At 40.5% G+C, this 17,450-nt stretch overlaps 1 protein-coding gene across 5 annotated transcripts in view; it reads left to right on the top strand.

Moving 5' to 3' along the window:
- Positions 1–17,450, top strand: part of KIAA0753 (KIAA0753 ortholog) — a 65,758-nt gene that overhangs the window by 19,399 nt on the left and 28,909 nt on the right. For all 5 annotated transcript variants that reach the window (XM_054536073.2, XM_054536075.2, XM_054536074.2 and 2 more), the window contains exons 7-12: positions 308–518; positions 9,089–9,318; positions 11,063–11,229; positions 12,752–12,868; positions 13,946–14,035; positions 14,256–14,345. In XM_054536073.2, coding sequence (XP_054392048.2) covers positions 308–518; positions 9,089–9,318; positions 11,063–11,229; positions 12,752–12,868; positions 13,946–14,035; positions 14,256–14,345 — 905 coding nt within the window. The remainder of the gene's footprint in view (positions 1–307; positions 519–9,088; positions 9,319–11,062; positions 11,230–12,751; positions 12,869–13,945; positions 14,036–14,255; positions 14,346–17,450) is intronic.

The following is a 17,450-nucleotide window of genomic DNA, read 5'->3' as shown; positions in this document are numbered from 1 at the left end:
ATATTCTGAAGACTATAGTTAATTTCTAAAATGATGATCCTTTAAGATTTGAATGCCTTTAAAAGTAGTCATACTCATTATGTCTTTGCTATTGGCTTTAGTGAGCTACACATCTGAAAGTACTCACAGAAATTGTTACTAATTAATTAGATATCCTAAATAATAACATGTTTTAATAAAGGTTGTGTTAACTGTTAGAGATAGCCATTTAATAACATTCCCCTGGAGTCCTTATTTTCAGTTTTGTGATTAAAAGTCATACTTTTGTGAGATAAACTAAGAGAATAATTGATTGTTTTCGTGGCAGGCTTTGGAATCTCTCCTGGAAAAGAAACTGTCACCAAAAAAGGTGAAAAAATGTTTCAGTGAAATTCGGAGCAGATTTCCTATCGGTAGCCAAAAGGCCTTGGAGAGATGGCCAAGTACATCACCAAAGGGTGAGAGGAGGCCCCTCACAGCAAAGGACACATTCCTACAGGAAACAAGTCGACCTTCTGTAGCAAAGCAGCTTCTTGCCGGTATGTGTCTTAAAGTGTTTATTGCAAGATATTTTATTCATTACAATTATCTGGGCTATAACAGTTACTGCACTGAGGGGAAAGTCAGGATTTAGGACCTAGCCCACAACAGGTGAACTTTAACTAGGATCAGTAAATAGCAACCAAGATGCTTCCTCGGGCTGGAGGCATTCTATAGAGGAAGGTTGAGAAAGTAACATTTCCTTTGCTACATCATAGTGTTTGGGCTACCCAAGGCAAATTCCCATAGAGCTGGAAGTTAGAACCCTACTTTAAAAAAAAATTTATTTTATTTTAATGACAGAGATGTGTACACACACAGAGACACACACATACATTTTATATATATATATATTTTTTTTTTCTCAGATAAATTTTTGTTATTCTAAGAAGTGGAGTTGTTAGGTGATACAGTGCGTACATTTAAACAGATACTGCCAACTTGCCCCTTAAAAGTGGGCACACATTTATGTCTTGACTAGCAGTGACATCACTATGTACTTCCTCACATCTTCACCAAGTATGTTAGATAATAAAATTTTAAAAGCTTTCCAGTCTCAGTGGACAGTGGCATCTTCTTGTTTTCTGTTGCATTTCCTGATTCCTGGTGAGGGTTGTCGTTTCTTCACATGCTCCTTAGCCACGTTATTTCCTCTTCTGTAATTTGCCTGTTCATATTCTTTATCCATCTCCCTGCTGGGTTCTAAGTAGTTTGCTTATGGATGTATATGTTAGAATACTGCATTTTGTTGGTCTGAGGTACACATTTGAATGCTCCTGAAATCATTATTAATTGATGACAACTTGTAGTTAATTGTAACATTTTAAAATTGTAAACATTTTAAACATTTAAAAATTCCTGGTGATGTATAAAATACTGATGTGTCTTATAATTGATGTTTTGGATTTGATGAAATATGGGACTTTGTTAGTTAACTCTTGTATTTCTCTAGATAGATGAGATCACCTATAAATATGTATGGACAAATCCAGTAAACTTTGTTTTTTTTCTTTTTTCTTTTTTTAAATTAAAGTAGAACATACAAGTTGGGCGTGGTGGCTCACGCCTGTAAACCCAGAGCTTTGGAAGGCCAAGGCAGGTGTATCGCTTGAGCCTAGGAGTTTGAGACCAGCCTGGGCAACATAAGTAGACTCTGTCTCTACAAAAAATGCAAAAATTAGCCAGGAGTGGTGGCTCATGCCTGTGATCCCAGCTACTTGGAAGGCTGAGGCAGGAGGATCACTTGAGCCTGGGAGGTGGAGGTTGCAGTGAGGTGAGAGTGAGCCCTTGATTAAAAAAAAAAAAAAAAAAGGTAGAACTTACAGATAGAAAAGTACACAAAGTAATATAGATTTATAGCTGAATTAATTACCAGAAAACAAAAACATCTGTATAACTACTATCCAGGTCAAGGAATAGAACATTACCGGCATCTAAGAAATTCCCCCTTGAGTTACCCCTTCCAATGTTTATCTTCTTCATCTTCCCCAGATTATTCTGATTTTTTTTTTTTTCTTGAAGTGGAATCTCACTCTGTTGTCCAGGCTGGAGTGCAGTGATGCGATCTTGGCTCACTGCAACCTCTGCCTCCCAGGTTTAAGCAATTCTCCTGCCTCAGCCTCCTGAGTAGCTGGGATTATAGGTGCCTGCCACCACGCCCAGCTAATTTTTGTATTTTTAGTAGAGACGGGGTTTCACCATGTTGGCCAGGCTGGTCTTGAACTCCTGACCTCAAGTGATCCGCCTGCCTCAGCCTTCCAAAATGCTGGGATTACAGGCATGAGCCACAGTGCCTGGCCTGTTATTGGAGTTTTTAATTGTTTTAAGAGTTCTATATTCAATCTACTTACATTTAATGAGATTAATGACATATTTGAACTTTGTTCTACCTGATTTTGTTTTTCATTTGCCAAAGTTTTTTTCTTTGTTGTAATTTACTACATTAATCAAAATTTTATTTCATTTTTTCCTCATTGATTTGAAAGTTATATATATCAGTCCAGAATTCAGTTGATTTATTTCTCAATCTGCCACTATTCTGTGGAACCTTAATAGTTTAGTGTTCCACTTCTACCACAAGTGTAACTGTAAGAGACAGGAAAAACCAAACTGTTTTTCCTACTTAAGACTCTCAATACTTCACCTCTGACACCAAATGTGTGGGTTTTTGCCACACCAAACAATTCTCCAGGGGACACCAACTGGGTATCCTGTAATTCAACTCAATTCTGACACTATCTCCCTGGAATTAGAGTCAGATACCACGGGTTAAGGTTCCGTCCCATAAGACACCCCAACTTCAGACACCAGTCACAAGTCCCAGATTGTGACCTACGCTTCGGAGCGACAGGCTATAAAATCGGGGTTCCCTTGACCCCTCTTGGGGTTTGCTAGGATGGCTCACAGAACTTTGAGAAACACTTTACTTATGTTTACCCATTTATCATAAAGGGTATTATAGAAGATACAGATGAACAACCAGATGGAAGAGATGCATAGGACAAATTATAATATGTGGAAGGGCACAGCGCTTCCATGCCCTCTCCAGGGGAGCCACCTTCCAGGAACCCCCACATGTTCACCATCCTGGGAGCTCCTCAAACCCTGTAGTTATGGGATTTTTTTTTTCTTTTTTTCTTTTTTTTGAGACCGAGTCTCGCTCTTGGTGCCCAGGCTGGAGTGCAGTGGCATGATCTTGGCTCACTGCAACCTCCGCCTCCCGGGTTCAAGTGATTCTCCTGCCTCAGCCTCCTGAGTAGCTGGGATTACAGGCATGCACCACCTTGCCCAGCTAATTTTGTATTTTTAGTAGAGACAGGGTTTCTCCATGTTGGTCAGTCTGGTCTTGAACTCCCAACCTCCCAGAGTGCTGGGATTATAGGCGTGAGCCACTGCGCCCAGCTAGTTCCAGAATTTTTACGGAGGCTTCATCACATAGGCATGATTGATGATGAACTCAGTCTCCAGCCCCTCTCCCCTTCCTGGAGGATAGAGGATGGGAGTGGGAGTTCCAAGCTTCTAATCACGGCATGGTCTTTCTGGTGACCAGCTCCCATCTAGGAGTCCTCCAAGAGTCACCTTATTAGAGAAAAAACAAAACAAAATGCTTCCTTAGCCAGGAAATTCCAAGGAATAAGAGCTCTGTGTCAGGAACTGGGGTTAAAGACCAAATATTAGGAAAAAAGATGAACCTAGCACCCCTAGTGCTTGGGAAATTAGAAGGGTTTTAGGAGCTCTGGGCCAGAAACTGGGCTAGAGACCAGATGTATATTTTTTATTATATTACAATAAAAACCTAATTTATTCATTTACCATTAGATATTTATTCACTTTAATGGGATGTTCGCTCTCCTTCATTGGTAGGCAGGTAGAACTAATATAGTATCTTCCTTCTAATTAGAAGTCTGCCTTTGCCAGCCTTTCCTTTGAGGGTGGGTATCAGATTTATTTGTCCTTATATCCTCTATGATGAGCCCAGCATCTGCCACACAGTTAGGCACTTAAGTGCTTGTTGAAAGACTCTATAAAGAAGTGTAATTGAGTAAGAAAAGATTTCTGAGCAGCAAATCACAGTAACTTGAGTTCTGGGTCCTAAGGAGCTCATTTTGATAGACTGGAGGAAATGAAGAGAGCATTCCAGGCCTGCACACAGAGAAGTGTTTGCTAAATGAGGTAGAAGATTTGAGGTGCCCATCAGCTGACTAGTGAAAAACGGACACCAGTTTCAGAGAGAAGCTGGAAAACCTGCTAACCTAAAACTCATTACAGGAACAAATGTAGGAAAGCTGGGAGGCAAAGGGGGGAAACTTGGACCAAGGAGACCTAGATTTTAGTCCCACCTCTGCCAGTTTGTGAATCTGGGTTAACTTAATCTGTCTGAATCTTATTTATTTATTTATTTTGAGATGTGGTCTTGCTTTGTTGCCCAGGCTGGAGTGCAGTGGCACAATCTCAGCTCACTGCAACCCCCGCCTCCTGAGTTCAAGTGATTCTCCTGCCTCAGCCTCCCAAGTAGCTGGAATTACAGGCATGTGCCACCCCGCCCAGCTAATTTTTTGTATTTTTAGTAGAGATACGGTTTTACCATGTTGGTTAGGCTGGTCTTGAACTCCTGACCTCAGGTGATCCACCTGCCTTGGCCTGCCAAAGTGCTAGGATTACAGGTGTGAGCCACCTTGTCCAGCCTGAATCTTAATTTTTTCATCTATAAAATGGGAAGTATAGTGTTTGTGTTTTGTGACTGACTTAGTTGTTGTAAGTGGCAAATTATCTAACTGCTAAATGCTGTAAAAATGTAAGGTGGCATTTTTAGTTCTTAATAATAGCACCAAGTTATTAAGAAAAGACTAGATTGTGTTAGGCATATTCTAACTAAGAAAACAAATCTTTGGTGGCTATTTTAAAAGGAGTTTTGCATGGCCATAGAGAAGTAAACTTAAGTTCTCTGGCAAATGTATTTATGGGGAACAGCTCCATGGTCCCTGACAAGGCAGAATGAATGGGACTCGCCTGGGACCGAAAGCCAGAAGACTTGGCTCTGCCACTCCTTGGAAACCTTGAGTAAAACACTTAAGGTCGTGGTAGCCCTCTTAGTTTTATTTTATATTTGTTGTTTTTTCTTGTCCTTATCTGGATTTCAGAAGGTTACATTTTCCTGTTTCTGTTTTAGGTATCACTCTACCCAGTTCTTCCATTCTGATTTCCTAAGGTCTCGTCTTCCCCACCCACCCCTGAAAAAATACCCTAGGGAGCCACTTGGATGGAAAACCCTCCCTGTGTACTCTTCATTTGGAATATACGCCTGAGCCTGATTTGATCAGCTATCTTGTGATTTACATAATAGTTGGCTGGTGCAGTTTTTTTGCAGCTTCTGAACTGTTCTTACATTGGTTGATTGCATTAGTGTAACTTGTCAGCAATGAGGGTGGTGGCTCCCTTCCCACTACCAGCAGTGTCCTCAAACTCACTCCTGAAACATGCTGATTTATGCAAATCATTACTAGAAAGGTAACAGGACTTACAGTCAGAGTTGCTTTGATGTATATAAGCTTGGGAGTTAAATAAATTACAGACCGAGGATTTAGATTTTTTTTTTTTTTTTTTTTTTTTTTTGAGACAGAGTCTCGCTCTGTTGCCCAGGCTGGAGTGTAATGGCATGATCTCAGCTCACTGCCAGCTCCGCCTCCCGGGTTCACACCATTCTCCTGCCTCAGCCTCCCGAGTAGCTGGGACTACAGGCACCTGCCACCATGCCTTATTAAGTGGAACACTTTTACCTTTTCACTTAAAGGGGACATTTTCTAGCTTCTTCAGCATATCTGAATTGCCAGCATCACTGTAGTTGCTCTTTGAGGCCATTATGAAGTCAAGTTCAAGGTTACCTGAACACAAGCAGTTTGATACGAGACAGTTGCTGTGATCACCAAGACAGCTACTAGGTGACTAACAGGCAGGGAGCGTCTACAGCATGGATACACATTTTAAAACTTATGGGCCAGGCGCGGTGGCTCACACCTGCCCAGCATTTTGGAAGGCTGAGGTGGGTAGATCACCTGAGGTCAGGAGTTTGAGACCAGACTGACCAATATGGTGAAACCTCATCTCTACTAAAAAATACAAAAATTAGCCAGGCATGGTGGCACACACCTGTAAATCCCAGCACTTTGGGAGTCTGAGGCTGGTGGATCACTTGAGGTCAGGAGTTTGAGACCAGCCTGGCCAACATGGTGAAACTCTGTCTCTACTAAAAATACAAAAACTAGCTGGGCGTGGTGGCACATGCCTGTAATCCCAGCTGCTCAGGAGGCTGAGGCAGAAGAATCTCTTGAACCCAGAAGGCGGAGGTTGCAGTGAGCCAAGATCACACCACTGCACTCCAGCTGGACAACAGAGCAAGACTCCGTCTCAAAAATAAAATAAAATAAAACTTATGAATTGTTTATTTCTTGAATTTCCCATTGAATATTTTTGGACCCAGGGCTGATGAGGGGTAACTGAAACTGAGGAAAGTGAAACTAGATGACAGTACAGTTGAGGCCCCTTTTGTATTTTTCTCCTCATTCCATTCTCTTTTCTCCCGTGACTAGAAGTTACTATTGTTATTCTATTATAGACCAGTTCTGTTTTTACATTTGTACTGCTTGTGTATCTGTCATATATAGTACTGTTTTATGTAAATATCTTACAGTATGCATCATTTTGCAGTTTGCTTACCCCCCCATTATGTTTGTAAGGTTTTTTCATATTGATGTATTGATACATGAATTCTAATTTATTAATTTTACTGCTGTATAGGTTTCCCTTATATGAATATACCATAGTTTATATTTCAGCTCTTATTGATGGACATTTTGGTTGTTCCCAGTTTTTCGCTTTTATAAACAATGATGAAGTGAAGTGAATATCTGTGTTCCTGGCTTCCTCTGTGCACGTGTGAGAGTTCCTCTAGCCTGAGTATATACCTAGGAGTGAGATTGCTGGGTTGCAGTGTATGTGAATCTTTACTAGAACAATAAAGTTGCTAATAGTCTGTGAGAGTACTTGTTTTTCCACATCTTTTGATGGATTTAAAATGATATCTCATTGTTTGAATATTTTTGATTCTAGTGAAGTCAATCATCTTTTCATATTTTTATTGACAATTCAGATTTTCTGTCTAAATTGCCAGTTTCTGTCCTTTGTCTATTTCTCTATTGGATTGTTTATTTGTCTTATAGTTTTGTAGAAGTTCTTTATATAGTCTGGATATTAGTCCTATGTTAATTATACAGAGATCTACTTCTGGACTTTGGCTTGTCTATTGACTTTAAGGATGTCGTTTTGTCAAGTGGAAGTTGTAGTTTAGTCCAATTAAGTTCAAATATGTCAGTATTATATTTGAGCTTTAAGAAAGTCTCTTCTGCCCTGGTGTTATACTGATAGTCTGCTATATTTTCTAATTAAAGTTTTAAAGTTTTCTTTCCACATTTAGGCCTTCATTCCATTTAAACTTTAAATGTTCAATGTGAGGCAAGGATTCTGTTTTATTTTTTTCTCTGTGGATGCTAGTGGTCTTAGCACTGTTTTTTGAACAATCCAGTTCATACTCACTGAGTTATCATGCTGCCTTTGCCACATCCATGATGTCTCATTGATTTCTGCCTGTGTCTGCATCACTCCCACACTGCCTTTAATGTTTTATCACTAAGACTTTATCTTTGGTCGAGTAAGACTCCTGCCTCCATCCACTCTCCACTTTGTTGGTGGTTCTTCAAAATTATTTGGGCTATTGGGATTTTACTCGATATGAATTTTGGATCAACTTATTTAGATCCTTGAAAAAAAAACCTGTTAGGGATTTAATTGAATATGCACTTGAAATTATGGATTATTTGGGGGGAGAACTGACATCTTTATGGTCTTTTCGTTCATGAAAACAATTTATTTAGATTTTCTTTCGTGTTCTTTACCTTTTAAATTTTTCTGTAAAAGCCTTGTACTTCTTTCATTAGATTTCTTCCAACGTGCCTTATAGTTTTTGTTGTCATGTTAATGAGATTTTTTTCTTATATTTTCTATTAGTTATTTTGATATATGGAGATAATACTGATTTCATGTTTTTGTCTTCTTATATCCAGAAACCTTACTGACCCCTCTTCTCAGCTGTAATAGTTTGTCTGTAAAGTCTCTTTGATTTTCTATATTGTCTCATTTTCAAATAAAGACAGCTTTATTTCCTTTCCTGTTGCAGGTTGAATGTCTTATATGGAGTTCAGACTTTATTCTCTATCAAATTAGGACCCATTGAAGGGTTTGAGTATAGAAGTGACATTTATGTATATATGTATGTATTTATTTATTTTTATTATTTTTGAGATGAAGCCTCGCTCTTATCCCCCAGGCTGGAGTGCAATGGCACGATCTTGGCTCACTGCAACCTCCGCCTCCGGGTTCAAACAATTCTCCTGCCTCAGCCTGCTGAGTAGCTGGGATTACAGGTGGCTGCTACCATGTCTGGCTAATTTTTGTAGTTTTAATAGAGATGGGGTTTCACCATGTTGGCCAGGCTGGTCTCGAACTCCTGACCTCAGGTGATCTGCCCACCTCAGCCTTCCAAAGTGCTGGGATTTCAGGCGTGAGCCACTGCACCTGGCCAGAAGTGACATTTAAATATTACATTTGAGAAGAACAATTTTGGTAGCCAGAAGACAGTGTGAAGATAAACAAGAGATCAGTTAGGAGACACTGTTATTCCAGTCACAGGATACTGCAAGCCTGACCTTGGGTAATAGCAAAAGGGAAGGAAGGGCAGAGATAAATGTAAGAGCTATTTTAGAATTAGGATCAGAGGGACCAGGTAAATGAGTAAATATGAGAGCAAGATTCAGGGAGTCAACCGTGACACCTAGGTTTCTGCTTATAAACCTGCAGTAATATTCATAGGAGGAGGAACAATGTTGACAACAAAACATCTGCTTCTCAGCAGGGCTAGGATAGGTATTTGGAGCCTATCTGTGTATAGATAATCATTCTCAGCAATTTGATTTGAATAGCATTTTCCTCAGTTTGTTTTTCAAAAATCTCCATGTAGATAAGTATCAGCCTGATATGGAGCTTCCGGAGACCCAGAGGTTGCAGAGTGAGCTTGATGTATTAGATGCAGATATACTTCCGGAAGAAGGACCATTTATTCTAGACCAAAGTGCAAGCTTCAAAGACGAGGTGTTAGCCGTGGCGAAAACAAAAGCAGTGAAAAAGAAGCCTGTGACTGAGAATGTGCCATTTAGGAAGAAAGATACTCTGGCGCCAGCAAGACAGCAAGTATGAAATCATTCCTTTCTTTTGGCCCATTTGTGTTAATCTGACATTGTCAAGGTCACATAAACTGGTATGCGGTGGAGCCGGTTCTCAGGCAATTGGATGCTGCAGTCCTTGAGTCTGGCTATTTAAGTTGTTTATATATTTTAACAAGAAAATAACAATTTTTAATATTGTTGCTAGAGTAGAGAATTCTTTCTATTCCTGGTTCGGTAAGATCCTAACTAATATGATACCAATATCCTAATTGGGCAGGAGATTTTAAAATTCAATTTTTTTCTGCTTCTGATTTGGAAGTGTGAGATTTGAGGGGATTTAAGATTTGGTTCCCGCCAGGTACGGTGTCTCAGGCCTATAATCCCAGCACTTTGGGAAGCGAGAGGATTGCTTGAGGCCAGGAGTTTAAGACCAGCCTGGGCAACATAGTGAGACCCCATCTCTTCTAAAAACAAAATTGGCCAGACGTGGTAACTCATGCATGCTTGTAGTCCCAGCTAGCTATTTGGGAGCCTGAGGCAGGAAGATCACTTGATCCCAGCAGTTTGAAGCTGCAGTGAGCTGTGATCGAGCCACTGTACTCCAGCCTGGGCAACAGAGTAAGACCCTGCCTTAAAGAAAAAAAAAAAAATAAGTTCCTGCTAAAGGTAAATATCGATCAATAATAGTTACTGCATATTAAAAGGGCATCCTAGGGTGAGTGCTTTCTAATATGGCTTTGGGAGCCAGCAGGGTGCAACTTGATTTGAAACTATGTTATATTTTAAGCTTCTGTTTAAAACTTACTTATGGCCCTATCAGTGGAAAACTGACCAAAAGACCACCTCCTGGTCGAATACCCTTATTGTATTAGTGACATTTGGTGGTCTTGCCCAAAGGCTTCTTTAGCAAATCTGTTTATTTTCAGGTGGCCTCCAGAAAAGGAGAGTTAGCAGTTATCACAAGTTATTGACAGATAATGGATTAGGATCAAGTCTGTTTCTTCCCAAACTTCTATGGCAGGGGGCGTCCATGAATCATCGAGATGTCAAGATTGAACCTGTAAGAATTCAGATGGGTGCTCTTTTCCACAGACAGCCCTCATTCTCGATAACATTTTTTAAATCGCTAGATTCATTCTATTTAGACCTAAGGCCCAGAGAGGTTAAGTATTTTAATGAAGAATGTTTTACTCATTACTTGAGCCCAGGAGTTCAAGACCAGCCTGGACAACACAGTGAGACCCTGGCTCTACAAAAAATAAAAAATTAGCCAAGCATGGTATCTCACACTTGTGATCCCAGCTACTCAGGAGGCTAAGGCAGGAGAATCGCTTGAGCCCAGGAGTTTGAGGCTACAGTGAGCTATGATCATACCTCTGCACTCCAGCCTGGGCAACAGAGCAAGACCCTGTCTCTTAAAAAAAAAAAGAGAAAAATAATTTAACAATATGGTATGAAATTTTTTTTGTTTAATTAGGAAACAAATTGTAAATAAATAAAAATATATTTTATATATTGTTTATATGTTTAAAGGTGTCAGGCAGAGCCAGGGATTTCAATTCTACACCCTCCACCCCCACCCCCTACCATGGTTGTTTCAATGAAATTTACACTCTCCCCCAAATTTCTGCCACAGTGCTTTCTACTCAGGTTTTACCGAATGGATGCATGAATAGCATGGAGAACTTGGAGCTTCAGTGAGTCAGAGGTTGAAACCATAGTTTCTTTGGTATTTGTGTGGCCTTATAATTCTTACTTATCTCTCACAGGGACTCCGCAAAGCTGAAAGAAGTAGACAAAGCCAACCTCATAATAAAAGCAGAGTGCAGCAGACAACAGTTTCATCCAGATTAAAAATGAATCGGCAGCCTGTGAAAGACCGCAAGGCACCATGGATACCCCCAAACCCCACATCCCCACCAGCGTCTCCTAAATGGTACGTGAAAACTCAAGGGACCGTTTGTGTATGTGATTCTCTTTTTCCTCCATATATCAAAGGCGACCTATAGCTTATAAGGAGCAAATTAAGTAGAAGCCTTAATTTTTTCCATTAAGCAGGAATGCTTTTTTGCGTGAGTCATACATAAGAAGTCTTTGTCCGGAAGCTTGTTGGTTCCTTCTGCCTGACTGTGGTTGGAACACCCTTCCATGGGCCACCCCAACACCGGGACATGTGTGATTGAATGGAAGATGGTGGGCTTCCCTTCACTTGTCTCTTCTGCCAATAGATTCTAGTAACTTGAGGCCAGGGACTGTGTCTTTTTTATATTCTTTTTTATATATGAATGTCCAGTGCTAGTCACATAGTAGACATTCAGTAAATCTTTGCTAAGTAAATAAATATTTTAAAATAATTCTAAGTCCAGATAATTATGAACTATAAAACTATATAGATCTCACCAACACTGTCTTAGCTGCAGGGAGCAATTAGGATAATGTCGACGTTACTGTCTCGTCATCCTCCCTCCCAGCACATTAGAATGAGAAGCTGCCATTTCACAGGGCTAGAGAGAAGAGGAGCAGGGTCCAGTTAGGTGGAAATAATCTTTGGGGGAATCGGTTGAAGATAAAGGGGAGCTCGTTTGCCGTGAGGCAGTAGTTCTTGAAAACACAATGGAAAGGACCAGGAGGTGGAACGGAAAAAAGAAAAAAGTAAAAAGCAGTCATGTCAGGGGAGAACAAGGGAGAAGGTAGGTGACTGCAGGGTTCTGTCTCTGGAGCCATCAGAAGTCAGGGTAAGCAGCCCGGTGGAAGAGAAGCCCCCTAAGATTCTGAATGAATGTGAAGGAATGGCCGTGCTCATCCATCCACTCTCATTTTCAAGTTAAGGAAACAATGTTTAGAGAATTTAATGTCTTATTCATGTAACAGCCAGACCTAAAATCAGGACTTCTGACTTCATAATGTGCTTTTTTTGATTTTATTACTCTATTCTGTTTTCTGTATTTTTGTATACAAGTATTAATATGGAGATTTACATTCAATTGGTAAGCTCAATGGTTGAAGTTTGTATTACAAACCAAATATGCAATGGACTGTCTTTTAGAGTGCATGTGTGGTGGGTAGAAGAGGGTGGGTGAGGCTTCTAGGCTCACAGTGCTGTTAGGCCTTATAAAGATACGGAGTTGCCTTATAATATGGAATGTAATTAGTGATCCAGATCTATATATTGTAACAGAGTTTTGTTGACACTCACCCAAAATTCTGTAATTGATCACTGTTTCTCATTTAAAATGGTGATGGCTTCTTTGAAGCAAAGGAGAATTTCTCCCCTTTGACACTGTGCCTGAGTGTGGGAGGATCTCACTTTTCTTCACATTCAGCTTCTACTGTAGGGCCCCGTGCTACAGATCACCATTAATTTAATGCTGTTGTCGTCTCTGAGCTGGCACCTACTTGGATGAGTCATTGGATACGGAGTGAATGATGGCAAAGGTATGCTTTTCCATTTATTTCAGTGCCGCATGGCTAAAGGTGAAAACTAGCCCCAGAGATGCCACAAAAGAGCCTCTGAAACAAGAAGATCCTCAAGAGGAAAGTCACCTGACAGGTGCTGTTGAGCATGAAGCAGCCAGGTTTGTGCTGGTATTTTTCAGATCTTTGAGAATTTAAGAGCTCCTTTTACATAGACTTGGAAGTGAACCCTTTCTTCTCTTTCCTACGTTTAAAGTTAGTTATTTAAAATGTAGATTATTTTAAAAAATAGAATAAATACATAAAATGTAGTTTATTAAACTTTTCAGTCAAACTATATAGCTTATAGTGAGCTCTTCTATTTTTTCTTATTCATTCATAAATTATATATGTGTCAATTATATATCACTTGCTAGTTTTGTATGTGACACTGTTACGAGCTCTATGGAGACTTTAAAAAGGGCAAGTAGGCCATAATCCCAGCCCTTGCTTATTTATAGTCAATAGAGAAGTTATGTAATTAACTATAATTTAAGATAGAACGTGGTATGTAACCTAGGAACTGAGAGAGTTTAGAAACGAGAGAGGGTTACTTCTTGCTGCAGAGGTCTAGGCTTCATGGATGGAAATTAAACTAGGACCTGAAGAACAGGCAGGATTTCAATATGGGAGATGAGGTGAGAACATTCCATAAGAAGAGAACAATGAAAACAGGTTTCTCTGTATTCATTTGGCTGAAATTATTCTTACAGTTATGGGAAAGCAAAAATGAAAGCGGTCCATTAAATAATTTGACAATATTCATATATCCTAAACCAAAAGAATCAAAGCACTTTTACATACAACAGAGTTGTTCACAGTTAACTTTTCTCTTTTGTTTTTATTTGACTTCACCATGCCTGTATGGCTCCTGGGGGCTCATTGTTTGTCTAAACTTGAAGATATAGCAAGGGTTTTGTTTGAGTCTAATAAGAAACCCCAAGTACAAGTGATAGCTAGTTTTCTTGAGAACCTTTGAGACAGGTTCTCATTGCATTATGCATAAATGTTTTTTGACGTGGAACACGTTCTAGAGAGCTTTCGGGGTACGGAGAGGTTATGTTACCTACTGAGTAGCTTAATAGAGCCTGGACTGGTGCTCTGCTCTGCAGTGGTCCTGATTTCCGGTCTGTTTCTGTGATGATGACACCCTGCAGTGTCGAGGCAGAATTGGTTTGACTCTTTTGACTGTCTGCTAGGCTCGCTTGGCTTGATGCTGAAACTTCCAAAAGATTGAAGGAACTAGAAGAGTTAAAAGCCAAGGAAATTGACAACATGCAAAAACAGAGGTAAATATTTGCTCCTGAGGTAGGAAAAGGTAAGCAGGCCTATTCTACATCTCTACACATTAATGATAAATAGAGATTATTTAGGTCTAGCTACACTTCTGCCTCCTTAGAAGACTGTGAAGTCACTTAAGAAGCCAAGGGGGGAGCCAAGACTGGAGCTCAAGGGAGCCCCGACTCTGCCTTGACGAGAGTTGGGGTGACTCTTGATACTGTTCTCTAGGCTTGACTGGCTTGATGCTGAAACTTCTAGAAGAACAAAGGAACTGAATGAGCTCAAAGCTGAAGAAATGTATAGACTCCAACAATTGAGGTATGTGTTTGCTTCTTAGGAAGAATAGTGGATGTTTGCCTGTTCTAATTGATCTAGATAGTTCTGGCAACCAACCTGGACTGTTAAGGCCTAACTTCATTACATGAATGAATGAATGAATAGCTGCATGTCTACCTGTATATTATACCATATTTTTTGCTAGGAAATGCTGCTTTTGTGTGGAGTTTGAAGGATAACTGAAAAAAATCTGTAATTATAGAGAAGTTCTGTCTGAAAGATCAGAGTCTTATGTGTATTTGTTTGGACTACCCTCAAAGGTACTTTTCTCTAGCCAGATGTCAGTCCTTCTAAGGGCAGAAGATTAGTATGATGCACATACATGTTCTGCTCATGTGAATCAACATATGGCTACTTTAGTTTCACATTAGCTTGAGTGCAGGCTATGGTTTTCAAATGCGGTTCCCTTTTCTTATTCACTCCATAAGTGTTTTCAAAACTATAGGCACTATAGACATAAAGAAGCTTGTTAAAAGATTTAGTTCAGCTGCTGCTGCAATTACCTCATTTTTCCAACTCTGATAATAATTCATCCTATAGTCACATTAACAGAACACTCATTGAAACATCTGTGCATTCTGTCACCATTCATGATGGAGTGTTCAGTCTCAGGTTAGGAAGGGCTGTGGGTATATCATTAGAAGGCCAAGACGTTTTGTCTGTAGTAAAGATTTCAAGTCATACAATCCCAGAATCTTGGGATTTGAAGGATCTTTTCCCCCCAACTGAGGCTTTTGGCTGCTCTCTACTATCTCCACCGAGGAACTGTCCAGTATATTTACACACACCCTCTGTGATGGGAGAGTCACTACTGTCTGAGGGAATCCATTTCATGGTCATTTATAGCTAAGAAGGTGTGACCTCAGGCTGTGTTGAAATTTGATTCTCTGTGACTCTTACCCACTTGTCCTTTGGGCCATATAGCAACAGCTTCATCCTCTGTGTCCCATTTATTCCTCTGTGTGTTTTTACTTCAAAAATTAAACATATCACACATACAGAAGAACATACTAAATGCACATGTGCAATCCAAAATATTACAGAATGAACATCCACGCACCACCATCGTAAGCCAAGGAATCCACCGTTGCCACTGCTGCAGAAGTTTCCAGAGTATCCCTCCTCAGTTGCATCCCCTTTCCCCTGAGAGGCAGCCACTGTCCTGATTCTTGTGTTGATCTTTTCATTACTCTTCTTCATAAATCTGTCAACTATGTGTGTGTCCCTAACAATATCTTGTTTAATTTTGAAAACTGAGAAACAGGCACAAATCTAGCTGAACATGGAAAGGGCAGTGTTGCTGGTAGTATCAGATGAAGACTCCTGGGGAAGACAGGTTGAACAGAGCCTGGATCCTAGTCTGATTTGTGCTTTCGTGAGAGTTTGTAGGTGCCCCGCTCAGGAGGTCACTGAGCAGGGTCGGGAGTGAGTCCTGCACACACAGGGCATCCTCCATCTGGAGGGCCTGTCTGTGAGCCAGGTCCACTGGACTTCGGGAGGAAGCCTTGTCAGCAGAGGGGCTGCGCTGTAACGCACAGCTTCTCAGCTCTTTCTGGTCAGCTACTGTGGGGATGGGATGACTATCCTTAGCAGACAGCAGGTCTGCAGGGAGTAGCAGAAACTTCATCAGCAAAGGGGCAAGACAAGCCAGGAATCTAGGCTTAGACCTCCCATTTCCCATATTGTGTTGTAATCTTCTTCAGTTTACTTGTTTGTTTTGATGGAGCACATGCTAATGTAGCTGTTGCTTTTTTTTTTTTTTTAATTAGAGACAAGGTCTCACTATGTTGCCTAGGCTGGTCTTGAACTCCTGGGCTCAAGTGATCCTCCTGCCTTGGCCTCCCGGAGGGCTGAGATTAGGCATAGGTTAATTTAGCTTCTTGAGAAAGGATGAATGGGAAGTAGTAAATCCTTTCAGACCTTTCAAGTCTGAAAATGTCTTTATTTGCTGATAAACTGTCTCATATTTGCTGGTAGCCTTACTGGGTATAGAAGATTATTTTTATTGGAAATTTTTATTCTTATTGTGAGGTAATCGTAGAGTCACACGAAGACCCAGTTTCCCCAAATGGTAGCCTCTTGGGAAACTACAGCACAGTACTACAACCAGGATATTAACATTGGTATAGTCGAGATACAGAACCTTCCCACCCCCAAGGAGCCCTCATGTTGCCACACCCATTTCTCTCCTGCCCCCATTCACTGCTTGGCTAAATATCTCCTGGCAACCACTCATCTGCTCTCCCTGTCTGTGATTTTGTTATTTCAAGAGTGTTATTATAAGTGGAATTGTATAGTATGTAACTTTTGGGGACTTCTTTTCTTTACATCATTCTCTGGAAATTCATGGAGCTCATCACATGTATCAGTAGTTCATCCCTTTTTGTTGCGAGTAGTATTCGTGGTGTGGATACAAACAAACCATAGTTTAACCATGTACCTCTTCAAGAACGTCTGAGCCTGTGGTTCCAGCTATTTGGGAGGCTGAAGTGGGAGAATCACTTGAGCCTGAGAAGTCGAGGCTGCAGTGAGCCATGATCGTGTCACTGCACTCCAGCCTGGGCAACAGAGCAAGACCCTGTCTCAAAAAAAAAAAAAAAGAACATCTGAGTTCTTTCCAGTTTGAGGCTATTATGAATACAGTTCCTATAAACAGTTGTGTACAAGTATTTGTGTGAACATAAGTTTTCCTTTTTTCCTGGGATAAATGCCCAGAGGGCAGTTGCTGGGTTGTATGCTAGTGGTATGTTTTGTTTCGCTTTGTTCCAAACTGCCATACTGTTTTCCAGAGTGGCTCTGTCTGTTCCCACCAGCAGTGTTTGAGGGATCCAGTTGTGCTGCATCTTTGCCAGCACTTGATGGTGTCTCTCTGCTTTTTTGTAGGCGTTCTGATGGGTGTATAGTGGCCTCTGAACATCTTTTCATGTACTTGTTTGCTGTCCACTCAGTCTTTGCTGGCATGTGGCCATGTGTTTTTCTGCAGTGTTTGGCTGCAGTAGAGCAGTTATTTTCTAAGTTTTCCATCTTTCTAGGCTGCCCCTTTCTTGGTACTTTTGATAGAGAGAGCAGACTTTATTTGCACTGAAG

This window comes from Pongo abelii, chromosome 19 (assembly GCF_028885655.2).
Source record: "Pongo abelii isolate AG06213 chromosome 19, NHGRI_mPonAbe1-v2.0_pri, whole genome shotgun sequence".
Lineage (NCBI taxonomy): Eukaryota > Metazoa > Chordata > Mammalia > Primates > Hominidae > Pongo > Pongo abelii.
This window is presented reverse-complemented; position numbering and strand designations above follow the sequence as displayed.